The sequence below is a fragment of the Mytilus galloprovincialis genome, chromosome 8 (assembly GCF_965363235.1).
Source record: "Mytilus galloprovincialis chromosome 8, xbMytGall1.hap1.1, whole genome shotgun sequence".
Lineage (NCBI taxonomy): Eukaryota > Metazoa > Mollusca > Bivalvia > Mytilida > Mytilidae > Mytilus > Mytilus galloprovincialis.
Window position 1 is genome coordinate 74686389 of NC_134845.1, and position 19545 is coordinate 74705933.

Sequence of the window (19545 nt, forward strand, 5' to 3'; positions counted from 1 at the left end):
GTGTATGACTCACTGAATGACATGTTCCCTGCTTGTATGTTGTGTATGACTTACTGAATGACATGTTCCCTGCTTGTATGTTGTGTATGACTCACTGAATGACATGTTCCCTGCTTGTATGTTGTGTATGACTCACTGAATAACATGTTCCCTGCTTGTATGTTGTGTATGACTCACTGAATGACATGTTCCCTGCTTGTATGTTGTGTATGACTCACTGAATGACATGTTCCCTGCTTGTATGTTGTGTATGACTCACTGAATGACATGTTCCCTGCTTGTATGTTGTGTATGACTCACTGAATGACATGTTCCCTGCTTGTATGTTGTGTATGACTGACTGAATGACATGTTCCCTGCTTGTATGTTGTGTATGACTCACTGAATGACATGTTCCCTGCTTGTATGTTGTGTATGTCTCACTGAATGACATGTTCCCTGCTTGTATGTTGTGTATGACTCACTGAATGACATGTTCCCTGCTTGTATGTTGTGTATGACTCACTGAATGACATGTTCCCTACTTGTTTATTTTTTATAGATCAGAATTTTCTAAGAAACTGAATAGGTATGTGAATGCCACGAGTTACTCCTAACATAGCATGTTCCTAGACTAACTTAGAAACCTGTAACTTTTACATCATTAACACTGCTAGCTTGAACATTCCTAGAGGATCAAATCATACAGATTTACAACTTAGAAGTGTTGCTATCTTTTTCCCACATAGAAAATTAATTGCACCAATCACGGTTGTGGATTTGCACTGATTATAGAATATATGTTTGGTATAAACTCATTGGAGCTGAGTGTTATTTGCTTGATTGATTTTTGAATTTGAAGTACAGCTACTAGCATTTAATACTGTTTCCATGGCAAAATGTCGATTTCACCAAAGATTTAAAAGATTGTGCCCCCATAAGTTGTATGTTGATTCTGAAACAACAATGAAATTTGAAAATATTTGAACCAGTATTATTAATAGGTAAAAGATGTATCTGGTGTTTTTTGCTCTCTTCAACTTGATAACATATAATTCAAACACATAATTTAATACTTGTATGCAAATTGAGTAAATCTTATATTTAAATGTCAGGTGAGTGATGCATAGTCCTATGAATATAGCTTTGGTTTCTGTGTATGAATGCTGTTCTATATACTTATAAGGCTATTTATATAACCATAAATAAAAAAGCAAACATTTTTTCAGACTTAGTTAGATTGCCAGTCTCATATGATATTGCATGTTTCCATTTCTTACACTTAATGGCATTATACCTTAAACCCAACATTGCCCTTAATTCCTCATGGCTTTATAATATTCAGAGGTGTTTGAACTTAATTATAGTTAAAGATAAAGTAAGGGTAACAAAAAAAAAGTATTGGTAAGATCAGACCGAAGACGCAATAGTTCTTAGTGGCAAAAATAAAATGTGTAACTAGATTTGTATTTGTGAGATATCTTTCTTATTGACCTTTAGATTTTATTATTATTATTTATACATAACTTAGGAAATGGATGTCAAACATTGTGAATCAAAACTAGGCTGTCTTGTAACATATAAAAATATATACCCCTACACTGTTGGACATATTGTGGACATACCTTTTATACCAAAACACTTTTCTAAACATTCTAATTGATGAAGTCTGTACTTATAGATTATCGTTGATCATCTCGACAAGATTGATTTTCTCACTTGAGCTGGTACAGCGAAAGCGAGAAAATCAATTGAGTTTAGATGACCAATGATAATCTGTTTATCGCAATTTTACCTATGACTACAATGTCTTTTTCATGTCAATTTCCTCAGCAACGCAACATGCCTCCTTAGTTTCTAGCGATAATTTTTCCATCTCAAGCGAGTAGCATGATATGAAAAATTATAACCAAAAAAATCAAAAGAAAAATGCACAAAATAGCGATAATAAGTATTAAAGCAATTTTCAGACAGTTTGCACACTTCAACAGAAAGTTCTCAATGCATGTGAAAAAAATAATAGGAGTTGGGTTTCCTTTTTTTCTACAAACTTTTTAGTGGTTAAGAATTGCAAATATTGACCTATTTTGCACTTAGCTTAGCAGCTATTGGAATCAAGTCAGGATCTGAGATAAAGAAGACAGCTGTTGCCTTAAATACAATTACATTAGATATGCTTCCCAGTGGAGGATTTCTTCTTTTCAAAGGTTAAAAAAGGTTGGTAGTATGTATTTATCACCCGGATTAGCTTAAGACTTATTTATATTTCAGCTTCAGTAACCTGTTCAGTTCCTCGAACAAACCAAACAAGAAGCCGTATCCAATGGCAACTGTCAAGTATAATGCCCCTACTACACAAGTTCAACCTGTAGGGGACCCCAATAAGAGGACTAGGAAGAGCTACAATCTTGGGGACAAAGCAAAGGCTTATGACTTCATGCAGGATGAATTGTAAGTAAATTGTGTATCACAAATGTAGAGAAATGTAAAATGTTGTCAAGTATTTTTACAGTATTTCATCTTTGTAAATAAATCACAGCAATGGATCCATTTAATGCTAAGTTGCACTTATCATAAAGAAGCAAAACTATCAATTCACAGAAAAAAAGTATATTTAAGTATCTGTTGTATTCATTGATATGCATTAGTACAAACATATTTCGTGCATCATTATGTGTTGTCATTGTCAAATTGTAGCATGCTTAAACTATTTAATAGCACGTCAAACTGATGTTTAATTTTATACTTGATTGATTGATATCCTATTATTAAGGGACGATAAATGGCTGACCCGTGTTAAGAGAGAGCCATATCTCTTGCACGTTAAAGACGTTCACCCTTGTAGATTTAGAAAAAGAGCAGGCTAATGCCGCTACAAGGCAGCACTCGTACCCGCAAAGTGGAAAGGGATTAATATAAGTTGCAAAACTTGTTTCCCAATCCACTATAATTAAATATGTTTAAACTTAACTATTATGACTTTGGAGATCCGATAAAAATATGCTGATATGCAGAAACAAACTTAAGTGTCTCCCCTCTGACGTGAGACACTGGAGTAAGTTTCACATAAAAAACTTACGACTAAGATGGTTCCTCAGTCATGAACAAATCGGTCTACTACTTACAATAAACCTTAGTCGACTGTCCCTTTGGTATCTTCCGTCCCTCTTTTATTTGTGAAATCGACTCCTAGTATGCCAACCTGTAATCAGCAAGATCATTAAATTAATATTGTTTTTATTAATGTTGTTTTACTGTATTAGAAAACAGAATCCAGCTGATGATGGGTAAACAGTTTCACAGATTTTTCATTTAAATGGTGTTAGCTTCACTATCTATAATGCCCTATTATAAATCTAATTAGATGCTTTCCAGTATTTCATTCTTTATATATGCTAACTTAAAATTTTGATTATTATTAACGCTTGGAATATTAATATTCAAGATGAACACATAGTTTCTTCCTTGCCGGTACAATCTGCATCCAATTGTGTTAAAAAAAATTATAAAGCAAATAGAATTCAGTTTAAATTATGAAGAATGAAATTTGATGGAATTAATGCCTACCATGTCCAATGAAAGATTTTGGGCCAATCTGTAAATTTCAAACAAGCATTTGGAACTCAGAAACTTCAAAACAAAAGTTTGTGACTTATTTATCAGAGGCAATCAAAGGGAAGCCATCAACTTAAGTGTGATGCATGTTTGAACAGTTTTTTTTTTTTATTTCATCAGTTTTGTTTTATTACATTTTGTCATTGTATATTCAGAAATTAAAATTAATGACTGGATCTTGATAATATTATTGAAAATTTGCTTGTGATTATGTGTGGCATATATCAAAGTATCTCATTTGTAATATGTACTGCACATGTACTGTTATCATAGTACTGGTATAATGTACACTACATTTACTAATGCACAGTTGCCATCATCACATGTTAATTTCTGAATTTACAGCATATTTTTAAAAGTTCATAGATTTATTTATGCATTTAACATATATATTTTCTTCAGCTTAAAATAGATTACAACTTACTTCAAATTGTTTTCCACAATTCCTTCGTGCAACTACTTTTAAAAAATTTGAACATAATATATTTTTTTTTAATTGTGCTTGAGAAATTTGCTTTTCTTTGCCAAATATGAAATTGTTTTACAAATTGTGAAAGAAAGAACAGTACACAAATTAAAGTGTGAAAGGGAAGGAATTTAGGAATGTTTTAATATGGTTGTACAGAACTATCAATATGATAAATCTATGAGCTTTCATTGTTTTCTGTTTTGCTTGTTGTTGTTGTAATCATTATGCATCTGAACTGCTTTATTTAGATCCAGTAAAATAGAGTCACTGTTAGAAGATCCTGTCTTAGCACATCAACATACAGTGTATGTTAAATATAATATTAATGACATTTTATGTTGAATTTAATATTTACCTTTATCAAAATGAACAGCCAAGTATTGTGGCATTCAATAAATTAAGGAGAACATTTAGTACACATAACAGCAAAAAACTGCACCACATTTTTGTAGACAGAGTTGTCTTTCATTTTTCCTATGTCAATTTTCTTTTAATATCAACATGATAAAGAGGAGTTGCTTTGTATATTTCTTGATGACTTCTGTTCATGTTTGAAACAAAAGATTTTGATATGATCATTTAAATTTGATGTACAGAAGGATCATAGCATTTTGGCGCATACTACCAGCCAAGAAATACAGATAAATTAAAATTGTCACTTACTGTTGTTGGAAACATTGTTCATGAGTTTAAGCCATTGAATTAAAAATTCAGTATGAAATTATAAATGTCAGACTGCATGCATTGAACGCATTATTCTGCATTGATATTTAGATGTTGTTGGTTGCATTTGTTTATTTTCCTTTAAGCTGACTATTTAATCCAATAGGAGTTTGTTATTCATATATTTTTTTTAACCAGATTAAATTGTTAAAGGCCATCAAGAATTTAATGAAATGTCTCCTGAACATTCTGATATTTTGGTTAAAATTTATTTATACTTTCTGATGAGCTCAATTTTTACGTGGATTTTTTATTCTGTTGTTTTGAAAAAAATTTGCACACAAGCCTTTAGGGACGACATCAAAAGATCAATGTAAGATAAAAAACTTAATTCAAATATCCATATGAGTCAATCAATTTTTCCCAAATTAAGTTAAGAGGGGGTGGGGGTCAGTGAAAAAACTATGTGAATTAAGTTTTTATCCTTCATTGAACTTTTGATTTCGTCCCCTAGAATATTTAGAATACTGTGTTGAACACTAAAATTAATGATTGAGGAATTTCTTAACTCAAATAAAATATTGAATCCACAGTATTTGAAGCGTTATGTACATAAATGTTGATAGAAACATTTTTCAAAACATTTGTAGAATGTCAGAAAAAGCCAAAAAAGAAAGGGAAAAGGAAAGAATGGAGCAGTACAAACAAGTGAGAGCTCATGTGAAGAAAGATGATGGTAGACTTCAAGCTTACGGTTGGAGTTTACCCGCCAAACTAACCAGTGTCTCACGAGATGCTCCGTCAAAAAGTCATGTACCAGTGCCTGTTCCTGTCTACTGTAGACCCCTAATAGAGAGAGATGAGGGGCTAAAGGTATACATTTATGTGTGACTATTGCTTAATTGATATCGTTTATTAGTAGACCCATTATAGAGAGAGATGAGGGGCTGAAGGTATACATTTATGTGTGACTATTGCTTAATTGATATCATTTATTAGTAGACCCCTAATAGAGAGAGATGAGGGGCTGAAGGTATACATTTATGTGTGACTATTGCTTAATTGATATCATTTATTAGTAGACCCCTAATAGAGAGAGATGAGGGGCTAAAGGTATACATTTATGTGTGACTATTGCTTGATTGATATCATTTATTAGTAGACCCCTAATAGAGAGAGATGAGGGGCTAAAGGTATACATTTATGTGTGACTATTGCTTAATTGATATCATTTATTTAAACTGGACAAAAAATGTATGAATAAAAGTAGATATAAATCATTGAGATAGTGACATTAGTAACCAAATGACATCTAGCTGTCAAGATTCAGTCTTTAAAAACAAACCATGATTCTATACATGTACTAATTTTGTACACAATATTTGATCAATTATTATATTTTGCTTGACCAAGATGTGCAGTCAGAATGTGAGTTAGTATTGCAATTTCATCCAGTCGCATTAATAATGTTAATAAAAACCTTGCAATAATTTCTGAATTTACAGTAATAAAAAGTAAATCAATGAATGTTATATGACAATTTGATGATTTTGTGTGTAGATATGGTGTGCAGCAGGAGTAAACTTGACTGGTGGGAGGACCAGAGATGGAGGGTCTATTGTAGGGGCCAGTGTATTCTACTCTGACCCTGGAGACTTTGATCAGGAAACTAAGAAGGAGATTACCAAAGACGATGTGGAAAAATTAAACCATGAACTTAAGGTAAACAATAAATCCATGATAAACAAATTCATAAAATGTGTGATGGCTTGTAGAGTATAGGTTAGACATGGTACAGGGTAAAAGCTTATGATTACGAGTATATGGAGCCATTCAGAAAATCTGAAAAAAAAAAAATATTCATACAATCAAGATTTTAATGAAAAACAATCTTTTGTTAAGGGGCCAACTGAAGGACGCCTCTGGGTGCGGGATTTTTTCGCTGCATTGAATACCTATTGGTGACCTTCTGCTGTTTTCTGTTCTATGTTGTCTCTTTGACACATTCCACATTTCCATTTTCAATTTTTGTCGAGCCTTCGACTTTAGTCGAAAAAGCGAGACTAAGCGATCCTACATTCCGTCGTCGTCGGCGGCGTCGTCGTCGGCGGCGTCCACAAATATTCACTCTGTGGTTAAAGTTTTTGAAATTTTAATAACTTTCTTAAACTATACTGAATTTCTACCAAACTTGGACAGAAGCTTGTTTATGATCATAAGAAAGTATCCAGAAGTAAATTTTGTAAAAATAAAATTCCATTTTTTCCGTGTTTTACTTATAAATGGACTTAGTTTTTCTGCGAGGAAACATTACATTCACTCTGTGGTTAAAGTTTTTAAAATTTTAATAACTTTCATAAACTATCCTTGATATGTACCAAACTAGGACAGAAGCTTGTTTATGATCATAAGATGGTATCAAGAAGAAAATGTTGTGAAAATAAATTTCCACTTTTCCGTATTTTACTTATAAATGGACTTAGTTTTTTCTGCGAGGAAACATTACATTCACTCTGTGGTTAAAGTTTTTAAAATTTTAATAACTTTCATAAACTATCCTTGATTTCTACCAAACTTGGACAGAAGCTTGTTTATGATCATAAGATAGTATCAAGAAGAAAATTTTGTAAAAATAAATTTCCACTTTTCCGTATTTCACTTATAAATGGACTTTGTGGTTTAAGTTTTTAAAATTTTATAATGTTCTTAAACTATCCTGGATTTCTACCAAACTTAGACAAAAGCTTATTTCTGATCATAAGATATTATTCAGAAGTAAATTTTGTAAAAAAAAAATCACTTTTTCCGTATTTTACTTATAAATGGACTTAGTTTTTCTTCCAGTTAACATTACATACAGTCTGCAGTTAAAGTTTATAAAACATTTATTAGATTCATAAACTGTCCTGGATTTTTTTACCAAACTTGGAAGCTTCTTTCAATCAAAAGACAGTATTGTGAGGGAAATTTTTATTGATGTTTTTCCTCATTTTTGTTGAGTCTGCGATTAACAGAAAAAGTAGGCGAGACACCGGGTTCCGTGGAACCCTTACAAATTTTATTATTTACTGGAGAATGACAAACATTTCCTGCTGAAGTGTCCTAATTCAATCAATGAGAAATGCTGAAAAGAACCTGTTGCAAATGAAGTTTAGATTGTGTTATATAGTTATGTGAAAATATTAATGATTGTTTTAGGAACATGAGAAGAATTTGAAAGACTCTGGTAAGGAACAGTTATCCTCGTATGTTTGGATCTGTACCAGTACATCAACAGAGAGTCGTGTGGTAGTCATTGATGCCAACAGTCCTGGTGAAATATTGGAGACATTCAGAGTATCAACAGCTTCTATACTATGTATAGCAAGTATAGCAGGTATATTTGATGTTCTGTGTATACTGAAAAAGCAGAAATTTTTGTGGAGGATTTTATTTTGTTTATTTCGTGGAAAGAATATATCCACGAAATTAAAAACCCCACGAAAGTTTAACTTTCATGTAATATCACTTCCAATTAATAAAAACCATGACATTAAATCCCAATGAAATCTTATATAGATACAAAACCACGAAATTTTAACCCCATGAAATTAATGTTTCTACAGTAGCTAGCATAGTAGGCATATAAAACAGTGCATGATGTTCTATAGTATTTTGTGGTAGAATAGCAAGTATTAGTATGTTAAGAATGTGTTTGTATATCATGGTTAGCATTTTGTGATCTTCTTATTAATTCACCACAAAAAATACCTATATATGTGGCCTATTGCTAACAAACTTTAGAGAAATGACACCAACATTTTGATTAAGTCACCATTATTACCAAAAATAGAAAGTTATAAGAGAAAACAAATCTGAAAAAGTTTAGTGAGACATTAACCCTAAAAACATTAAAACAATGTTAAACTTCATTGTTTAAGAATTTATGGAATATTTTTTAACACTGACACATACATTGTATATAATATGCTGATATTTTGTACAAATTTGTAGTCTGTAGCACTAACGTCATGATAAATATTTCAATAACTACAATGTATTTGAATATTTATTAGGTGCTCTAGAATCAGACTACCCAGTGGATGAAGAAATATTGAAGGCAGAATCTTATCCTCAGTATAATCCTCCTCCTATGGATAAGGACAACCAGGCCACAGACAGTGGTATAGGTGACATCAGCTTTGTACAGTGTGTTAATACAGGGAAACCAAGCAGTAAACCAACGTCTCCAATGTCATCTCCATTTGGTTCACCTCAATCTAAAGGTAAAGTTATTAACAACTAGAAATAAAGGAAAGGTTAATTTGTGAACACAATTTTCTAATATCAGATTGTAGACACCTTAATTTAAAGGTAATTGTTTGACAAATAAACAAAAAAAACTCTCAGTTTGTGGGGAAAAAATGTAATTAAAAATAGCAGTTTTCTGATGATTTTTGTTGTGAAAAGAAACGCATAACAGTGAATTTTCCCCCCAAAGAAAGGCAACAATTGTAAGCTTTGTTTAACTTCTTTTAGTTGCTCTCACTTGACAAGTACAAGAATACTCTGCCACAAAGTATGTCATGTGTTTATATACTCTTGAGTCTAAAGTTGATAAAATAATCTATTCTGATGAATGAATTATGTATTTTCAGAAATCAGCCCAGAACATCGACCACAGTCCAGAGAATCTCTAAGAGGTAAGTTAAGTAGTGTGTTTGTAGCTATACTGTTCAGGTTTTTATGCCCCACCTACGATAGTAGAGGGGCATTATGTTTTCTGGTCTGTGCGTCTGTCCGTTCGTCCCACTTCAAGCTAAAGTTTTTGGCCATGGTAGTTTTTGATGAAGTTGAAGTCCAATCAACTTGAAACTTAGTACACATGTGCCATATGATATGATCTTTATAATTTTTATGCCAAATTAGAGTTTTGACCCCAATTTCATGGTCCACTGAACATAGAAGATGATAGTGCAAGTTTCAGGTTAAAGTTTTTGGTCAAGGTATTTTTTGATGAAGTTGAAGTCCTATCAACTTGAAATTTAGTATACATGTTCCCTATGATATTATCTTTCTAATTTAAATGCCAAATTAGAGTTTTTACTCCAATTTCGCGGTCCACTAAACATAGAAATTGATAGTGCGAGTGGGCATCCTTGTACTATAGGCACATTCTTGTTTGATATATATAATGTATGAAATATGATCTAGAAGAAAAAAGTGCTGGCTGGTAAAAAGTAAAACTTGTAGAACCACAGGCTAACTATTGGGTTTTTTTTCAACAAAAAAATATTAATATATTGTTTGCATTGTTTTTAAAAGAAGGGCAAAAGATACCAGAGGGACAGTTAAACTCATAGATCAAAAATAAACTGACACTGCCATGGCTAAAAATGAAAAGGACAAACAGACAAATATTAGTACACGTGACACAACATAGAAAACTAAAGACTAAGCAACACAAACCCCACTAAAAACTGGGGATGATCTCAGTTGCTCTGGAAGGGTAAGCAGATCCTGCTCCACATGTGGTACCTGTCATGTTGCTCATGCTATTACAAACCCTGTAAATAGGCTAATTCGGTAGATCACATTCATGAAAAGGGAAGGGGACTGTAGTAACGACATATGGAACATATCCGATATCATCTGTGAAACGGTTATTCCATATTCCATCACCATTTCTATTTATTCTGATTACAGATGAGAAGAATGACTCTGATCAAAAGGAGAAAAATGAAACAGATAGAGATAGTCTGCTTTCTGAACAAAGTATAGAAGGTTAGTGCTCTCTAAAAAATAATGATGGAATAGTGTTTTTTTTTAGATTGTTAAAAATGAAATAGCATTAAATTCTAAATATATCTCTTGAAATTATATGAATAAATCTCTCATTTTCCGTAAACAATCCAAATAGTAGATTCCCGTAAAAATTACTGAATTATTGTATTTATGATTTTTTTTTTTATTTCTTGTTTTATTGTCACTTTTTTTCACACTTTATCCCAAATAGATTTGTAGGACTCTAAAGTGCGATGGTACTCTAAAGTGCGATGGTCACGCTAAAGTGCGATAGTCTACGCTAAAATACGATGGTGTCTCACGCTAAAGTGCGTTGGTTGTTTGTTCGCTAAAGTACGATGGTGTATCACGCTAAAGTGTGATGGTTCAAAGGGTAAGCTTGGAAGTATTAAAACATAGAGGTTTTAAAAGTTTTTTGCAAAAGCTATTATGCTAAGATATAATATATGAGATAGGCTTTACAATTTACCGGTAGGCGTAAATAGTTGTTTCTAAATTAACAAGTCCGACGAAGTAATAATTGCTATAAAGGTTATTTATGTTTTGCTAATATTATATTTCATGTAAAATAAAATTTTAACAATTCGGAGCGTATTGAATATTTGGATAATTGGTGTAGATTGCCGTTCACACTAATGTTACAACCTCCCTTACATTTGTCATTGAAAATTAAAAATTTCTAATTCGTTCATTATCGGAAAATGCAGCATTTATTTGCATAAGCTCAAATCTAAATGCAAGAAAAATAATGTTCGCCGAGCTTTCTCCTTTTCCGTATTTTCCTACAATATACAGTACGACTTATGTTTAAGCAAACAATTTTTAGTTAACGCATGAACACATGTATCTCTATTTTACCAACTTTATTTTTCATTAAAATCGACAGCATTTTAACGGGGATCACAAAGTAAACTGCCACATAAACAATGATTCGAATGTATCCGTTCGCTTCAAATAGAAGCAGGATAAGTATGCGTATACTGTTTTGTATTTATATAGTAAAATGGTCGACTGTAGGACACAAGTCTTTTTTCCAGCACTCGAAAAAAATAAACATTGTGATTCAGCCGATTAAAAACGGTTAAATTCATTCAATTACTCGATTACTTGTCATGGACATATGGTGCAAAAATTGTTAATCAAATATTCCTAATATATTTTCCAGTATGTTCATTTTTAGTTTTTATAAACAACTGTTAACGTCATTATCGAACTACATTTTTACGTCAATATTTTCCCGGACCATCGCACTTTAGCGTATGGAACCACGTACTTTAGCGTAGACCATCGCACTTTAGCGTGACCATCGTACTTTAGCGTCCCCATCGCACTTTAGAGTCCTACAGATTTAAAATTCCTACTACAAAAATATTAATGTCACCTTAATTTAAGATATAATTCCCAGATTAATTTATACTTGTGCTATATTTAGGTCAGAATGGACCAGCAGTATTTAAAGCTAAAGGCTCTCCTGTATCATCAGGTCGTACAACGCCTATATCTACAGCCTCTGACAGATCATCAGACAGAAAAACTGTTGATGACAGTGACTTACAGTTTGAGGAGGCAGATAAAATGAGTAGTATTCTACCCACAATGTGGTTAGCCTCACAAAGTGGCAGGTAAATTTACATGTTCAATAGAAAAAGAAGATGTGGTATAATTGCCAATGAGACAACTCTTCACAATAGACCCAATAACACAGAAATTAACAACTAAAGGTTAATGTACAACCTTTAACAATAAGAAGGCCCATACCACATAGTCAGCTATAAAAGGCAACAAATTAACAAATGTAAAACAATTCAAACAAGAAAACTAATGGCCTAATTCATGTACAAAAAAATGAATGAAAACAAATATGTAACACAGTTTGTGAATGAGGGTATGGATTTGATCAGTTTTTTTTCTACCTCATCCCCACCCATCACTTTACCTGCCATGTTACTCCTCATTTCTTCTACTCTCTTATGGAATTGTATTGTTTCCTGGTTGGTATGTCCTGCCTTCTTGGTTCATTCTCTATTTTAATAGAAATATGTAAAATGAATTGCAATATTGAAGGGAAAAATATGATTTTAGCTCTTTTCAATTGAACAAAAAATATATATATGACCAAGGACATAAAATTGTGATTTGAACAAACCTATAAATTCCTTTACAGCATGTCAATGAAAGATTTTTATATGCCCATCATTAGTGTGTGAAGTTCATTAAGTAGGTCTATGTTTCCACAGTTAATGCTTCAAAATTTCTGAAATCTAATATTGAGTTACAGTTAGGAGTACTTTGTTGAATATCAATTTACAATTGTTATGTGGGTATGGATAAACCACAAATTGATATGTTCAACAAATTACAAATTTCCAAAGTCGAATAGACTTGGGCAAATAGACTTGGGCGAATAGACTTTGGCAAATAGACTTGGGCGAATAGACTTGGGCAAATAGACTTGGGCGAATAGACTTGGGCAAATCCACAAAATCAAGTATCCAGAACATATTTCCTCAATCCACCAAATTGGTATAAAAGACAAACAAAATTAGCAATAATTGTCAAAACTGTTTTTATTCTTTTCAGTTTATATGTTCACTCTGCAGTATCACAATGGAGAAGATGTTTACACTCAGTCAAGTTAGAAGATGCTGTGTTAAATATTGTGTAAGTCACACCTTCTTATGTATCATTGTGTATAATAATCTGTCGTAGAATGTAGTGTATTTACTTTTGTTACTTCAGATTGTTTTTTTGTAAATATTCAGAAGAATTTTTGCTCTCGATTTTTCAAATAAAAATAAAGTTGAAGGAAAATAATTTTTCTGAACATCTTATTGCCATTGCATATGCATCAATGATAGATGATGACAAAAAAATTTGTTAGGCAATATTTTTAAAAGAATATTTGAGGTAAATAGCAATAGAATGAAAAATTTAATTTCATCTCTTTGAAGTAAACAATAATGGTGAGGAATTATCTCCCCTTGATTGTTATTGTCCAGATTTTTACTTTTAAACTACTTACATTGTTTTCTTTTTAGACATGTAAAGGGAAGAGTATTAGTGGCATTGGCCAATGGGAAAGTTGCAATATTCCATAGAGCTATAGGTAAACTAAATCTTAATGTCAAGAATAGAAATCAATTAAAGTAATTTTAACCTATGGTAAAAGATTATGAAGCCAAGTTATATGATGAATTATGAAAAAAAAAAAAAAAAAAGCTAAGAAACAAGATTTATTGCTGTTGATTTCAAAGTCCAAGAGAGTCCTACTTCATGAAAGAAAAGCTTACTAGTTTGAGATTTCCATGTCAATAAACCCATATTTGTGCACAGAAGAACAACAAATAAAAAACTATAATTTCAGAAGACAGATTTCAAACTTGTTTCTGAATCCCATATTTGACTGCAATATTAAATTATACTATGTTATTGATATCATTTTTCAACCATAGATACTGTTGAAACTTTCAAATTATAATGAGCTGAGAAATCAAATGAAATCATTAGTTTCTCAACACTCTCATTTTTAATAAAGAAACAATGCAAACCCAGAGATACATGAAGCAATCTCTTTATAATGCATGATAAAAGATACATTCCTGTATTTATGATAATAGATGATTTTTTGTTTGTTTTTGGAACAGATGGACAATGGGACCTACAGAACTATCATTTGTTAGATCTTGGTAAACCCCATCATTCTATCCGGTGTATGTCTGTGATAGCTAACAACCATGTGTGGTGTGGATACAGGAACAAAATACATGTAGTCGACCCAGAATCCATGTCTATTAGGGTATGTAGTTTGTGTGTTAATGGCCTAATTATATTTCAGGACAAGCCGAAATTATTCTATTTTGCACCACATTCTCTATGACCATAAACTATAGTATATAAACCAGAGATAATTTTAATTTCATTTCTAGGCAATTAGTTTATGTGGACTTGCAAAAGTTGATTATTTTAAAATTTCAATTCAATTGGAAGTTCTTTGACTTTTGTTAGAATCCTACTTTTCTCAACCCCTCATATATGTGTTGTGTATATTGTCTAAGTAACATTTTATATTATAGAAAACTTTTGATGCACATCCAAGAAAAGAAAGTCAAGTGAGACAGTTAGCATGGTTGGGCGATGGTGTTTGGGTATCTATAAGACTAGACAGTACCTTACGTTTATACCATGCCTACACACATCAACATCTCCAGGACGTGGACATAGAACCTTATGTTAGCAAGATGTTAGGTAAATAAATTGTATGCCTTTTAAAAACAAAAAAAGCCTTAACCAGTAGATGAATATAAAGAAGATATCTCGAAAGTTTGATGCTTGAAGCTATATTTTACATAAGTGTTAGGTATCAGGCCACTGTTTCATGATATGTGTTATTTCCTAGTTTTCTTGAGATAGTAATTCTATATATATATAGCATGTATGATTTATAATGTACAGCAGAATTGGTAACTTTCAATACTATTGTAACTGTTTCTGGTAAAGAAATAGTTTTAGTTCTGAAGAGGTTCTTTCACAATACTGTTGGCCCAAAAAAGTTTGACATTAATATGAAAACTTCTTTTATAATGACAAGTAATTAGTTATTACTTATGAACAATAAATTATTACTTTGTTTTATCACCAAAAGTAATTGTGCACTAGTAATCAAAAAAGTTCTACAGTTGTTTCTAAATTACTGAAATAAAAGTAAGATAAGTTTATAAACAATCAAAAACATGCACAACTAAGATTATCTCCCTTTAATATGTTTTCAAGTGGTTTATATACTAAACAGAAAAAAATGTCTAGCAAAAGATAGGAACCTTTACTTGTTATACAGAAATCAATGATAAATTCTTTGACAGCAAGGCATATAGATGTGTAAAAAGATTTGAGTGTTTTCAGATTCCCAGGATGCTAGATGTTTATTTTTTAATTTTATGTTTCCTAAATCTTATCAACATTATGCTGAATAAAACTAATAGGTTCTTTTTCTAAACACAAATTCTGCTCTTTTATTTTACAGGAACAGGAAAGCTTGGTTTCTCTTTTGTAAGGATAACATCAATGTTGATCTCATGTCAGAGACTTTGGATAGGAACTGGCAATGGTGTGGTTATATCTGTGCCTTTGTCTGAAAGTAAGTTATACAACTATAAGCAATAAGTCAACTTTATTTGGTTTAGGGAATGATTGTAAGTTGTACATGTCTGTGCAGCTTGGTCTGACCTTGACCTTATTTTAACCGGTCATTGATAATATTGAGATTGTACGATACGTGTTGAAAACTTTTATCTAAATTCTAAGTAAAGCAGCTTGTGCACTCTTTTGTTATAGTAACTGTACTGAAACCCATGGTAGCAGTGTTGCAAGTGTACTGTACTGAATTTCCATAAATATAAAAATCAGATGTTGTATGATTGCCAATGAGACAACTCTCCACCAGAGACCAACTGGCATAGAAGTTAAAAGAACTATAGGTCACCATATATAACAATAAGGGTGAATACATAAGCATTTTTGTCGTACCCTTATCCATATACATGTATGCAGTTTGTGAAAGTGAAAACATGCAAATAAGAATGAATGATATATTTGGAAAATATATAGTTATAATATATGATATTATTTTAACATGCACAACACACTTTTATAAATAACAAACATTAATTAATTTTGTGAATAAAAACAAATTTGAAATTAAGTATACACGAAAACAGTGCGTCATAATAAATTTCTGAAAAAATGGGTTGCATCAGAAGCATTTAGACCTACTGTGGTCCAGTAATTTTTTGTTAAAAGAAAACATCTAAAGAAAATGACACATCCCCATCCCATAATACATGATGTGATAAACAATAAAAGGTTTGTCTGAAAAATAAATGGGGGTGGAGGTCAGAAGGCACTTTTTTATATCCAAGCATACCACAAAATTTAAATTGATTACTTCCTAAAATTGTCAAGTTATATTAACCACAAACATAGTACATGTTATCTAATCATTATAATTATATTAACACAACAAAAATCTTTTAAAAGGCATATTTTTGAAAACAATTACACTTTTAGATCAGCTCAATATTTCTTAAGTAATTAAGTAAATACAAAAAATTAGCACATTTTTATCAATCCCCGAATAGAATGAAACTTTTTATATCCACTTCAAACAAAGTATATAGAGGTATATAGGAATTACCATATCCTTCTGTCCAAGGCCATAACATTTGTACTGTATGACTAAGATTAAACAAACTTGGTATGCAGTTGCATCATGGGTTGGGGTTGTGTCATTATATACAAAAAATAGGTCTCTCTGGCCTTCACTTTGTGGTATTGATAGTTAAACCTTGTACAATGCCTGTCCTGCACATAACTCGTGTAACGTAAAAGTTAGTATTCAGTTGCATCATGGTATTTGAATGTATCATATAGATATACTAAAGTCAGGTCACAATGACATTGATCCTTGACCTCTTTCATAATTTTTGTCTTTAAGACCTAGGTTAACCAATAGAACAAATTTTTTTTTGTCATGAACAAGCTTGAATTCTATTGTACTTTTGTCGTTGGATTACTGTCATAGATATAAGAAGATGTGGAATGAGTGCCAATGAGACAATTCTCCATCCAAGTCAAAATTTATAAAAGAAAACTATTATAAAGTATGGTCTTCCTGACTGTCTTATAGCTATTTACCTTACACTTTCTTCATCATCCCTTGTACTGTGTTTTAGGTAACAAACAGACCGTGTCATCAGCATCCAGCGGTGGACGACCAGGAGGAATTATTCGTGTTTATAGTGATAATAAAACAGACAGTGTTACTCCAGGGAGTTTTATACCGTATTGTACAATGGCCCAGGCTCAGTTGTCATTCCATGGACATCGAGATGCTGTTAAATTCTTTGTCTCAGTACCAGGTAAGTTTGTTGACTTTTTATTTCTATGCTGATTATTTTGCCCACAAAAACCCACATTTTTGGTTAATATAGTATTCCCTAAGCCTGTTAGAGGTTATATAGGAATCACTGTATCCATCTGTCCATCCATCAATCCTGTCAGTATGTCTGCCTGCTCATGTTCCGGGTCTGTGCCAAAAACGTTTTTCAGCTACTAGCAGGAATCAGAAATTGCAACATTTGTCCGACATCAGTAAACAAAATTTCACTAGATTATCACTTCCCTTCAAATAATTTTTTACTAAATTTAAGTACAGGGCTAAAAGCACAGACTATGTTCCTTGTTAAAACAAATGCTCTGTACTGGTAATGACTAGACTTTTGATGGAACTTACGACAAATGTAGAACAGGTTTCAGGTGACCTCCCCTATGTTCTATGGTAAAGATGCACAATTTTTTACAACACCTTATTCACAGCGGGGCCCACAGAGGTGGCACCCATCTGAATTATGTCTAGTTTTTACAGGTATTAATTTTTGTGGATATTTGATTTTGTGGTTTGTCAGAATACTAACATACACAAAATTTACACTTCATTGCTTCACCGTTACCCACGAAATCCATGAAAAATTGGTATCCCACAAATAATAATGAATCCATAGTATATGTCAGCAATTTACAGAAGTGACATAACTTTTACTGCTGTTTTCCATTCCACCATTATTAATGTCACTATATTTTATTAACGTTCTTTTATTATGGAAATAGTATTATACATGTATTGTATTGAGATTAAATGCTGAGTCAAACGAAATTGACTGTGACAGCATCTCCATCGAGATTCATTGGTCAATGTTAAGTTTTTTGTGTTTTGGACTGTTTCTCAAATATTTTAAGCAATAAGTCAACTGTATTTTGTTGTATGGTATTATATTGTAAGAAGTACATGTCCTTCTTGCAGGTATCATTTGACCTAGACCTCATTTTATGATTCCACTAGTGGTAAATGTTAAGTTTCTGAAGTTTGGTCCTTGTCTCATACTATATATATGCAATAGGTCATCTTTATTTGGTGTATATAATGATTGTTAGGTGTACATATCTGTTTAGCATGACCTTGGTCTCAGTTTAATAGTTCAAAGGTCAAATATTAAGTTTAAGTTTTCCTGATTAATTATGTTTCTCAAATACTGTCATCAACTATATTTTATGTATAAAAAAAATATTGTCAGTTGTACAGGTATTAAATGACTTTGACTTCATTTCCAGGGTTCTTCGGTCAATGTCATGTTTTTGTGGTTATTTCTGTTTCTATAAGCAGTTGATCAACTATTTTTGGTGCATGGAATTATCGTAAGGTGTATTTTTGTTCTGGCAAGGTTATGCTTTTTTCGTTTGAATTGTTTCACATTTTGTCATGTTGTGGCCTTTTATATCGGTCTAAAATGTATGAGTTTGGCTTATTGCTAAACATGCTAAAGGCACAGTGACCTATATTTACTTACATCCATGTTATGTGGACAATGGTGGATATTTGTCTCATTGGTAACCACATCTCGTTATCTTTATGTATATCAAGGTAACATTGATATCCGATCAAAGAGATGTCAGCAATAATTGGATTTTTGTAGTAGTACAAAATTTTATCAAAATGATGCATTATCAAAAGTCAGGCAAAAGACCCATCAAATAGGTAAAAATGTTGTCTAAGACTATTTACAAACAAAAGAAGATTATAGCAGAACACAAATTTAAAACATTAAACTAGGATCAAATCTTAAACCTTAATTAGATCGTATGATGATGGCCACTATCTTTATTACATTTGTGTTTCATAATGGAAAATTGAGAAGAAAACAAAGTTTTGAAGAAAAAATCAATTTATCAGAATAATTTAATCACAGATCAAAAAGTCGCTGAGAAATTACAAGATAGACCAAAGGGCAAAACTATTGATCAAAGTAATAAGGCGAAACTAATTAGTTTTTTTTATAGTACAGAACATTTTATGGATTTAATTAGTTATAGAGCAATTTGTTGTTATAAGTATGGATGAATTATTTCTTCAGGAGTTCTGTAAATCATGCATCTGCAACAGTTTTAGTTTGCAGATTATATTCATCCGCATATTGTAGTCTAAA

General features: G+C 31.9%; 1 protein-coding gene across 17 annotated transcripts in view; it reads left to right on the plus strand.

Annotated features, from left to right (window-relative positions):
- LOC143042562 (C-Jun-amino-terminal kinase-interacting protein 4-like) overlaps positions 1–19545 on the plus strand; it is a 74592-nt gene that overhangs the window by 35990 nt on the left and 19057 nt on the right. For 8 of the 17 annotated variants that reach the window (XM_076214962.1, XM_076214963.1, XM_076214947.1 and 5 more), the window contains 17 exons: positions 542–568; positions 2251–2430; positions 3243–3266; positions 4312–4368; positions 5377–5599; positions 6287–6448; positions 7925–8102; positions 8782–8991; positions 9364–9408; positions 10412–10489; positions 11943–12132; positions 13091–13171; positions 13549–13616; positions 14155–14306; positions 14584–14755; positions 15531–15644; positions 17239–17424. In XM_076214962.1, the coding sequence (XP_076071077.1) occupies positions 542–568; positions 2251–2430; positions 3243–3266; positions 4312–4368; positions 5377–5599; positions 6287–6448; positions 7925–8102; positions 8782–8991; positions 9364–9408; positions 10412–10489; positions 11943–12132; positions 13091–13171; positions 13549–13616; positions 14155–14306; positions 14584–14755; positions 15531–15644; positions 17239–17424 (2147 nt within the window). The remainder of the gene's footprint in view (positions 1–541; positions 569–2250; positions 2431–3242; positions 3267–4311; positions 4369–5376; positions 5600–6286; positions 6449–7924; positions 8103–8781; positions 8992–9363; positions 9409–10411; positions 10490–11942; positions 12133–13090; positions 13172–13548; positions 13617–14154; positions 14307–14583; positions 14756–15530; positions 15645–17238; positions 17425–19545) is intronic. The other 9 variants (XM_076214950.1, XM_076214953.1, XM_076214960.1 and 6 more) reach the window with 5 other exon arrangements.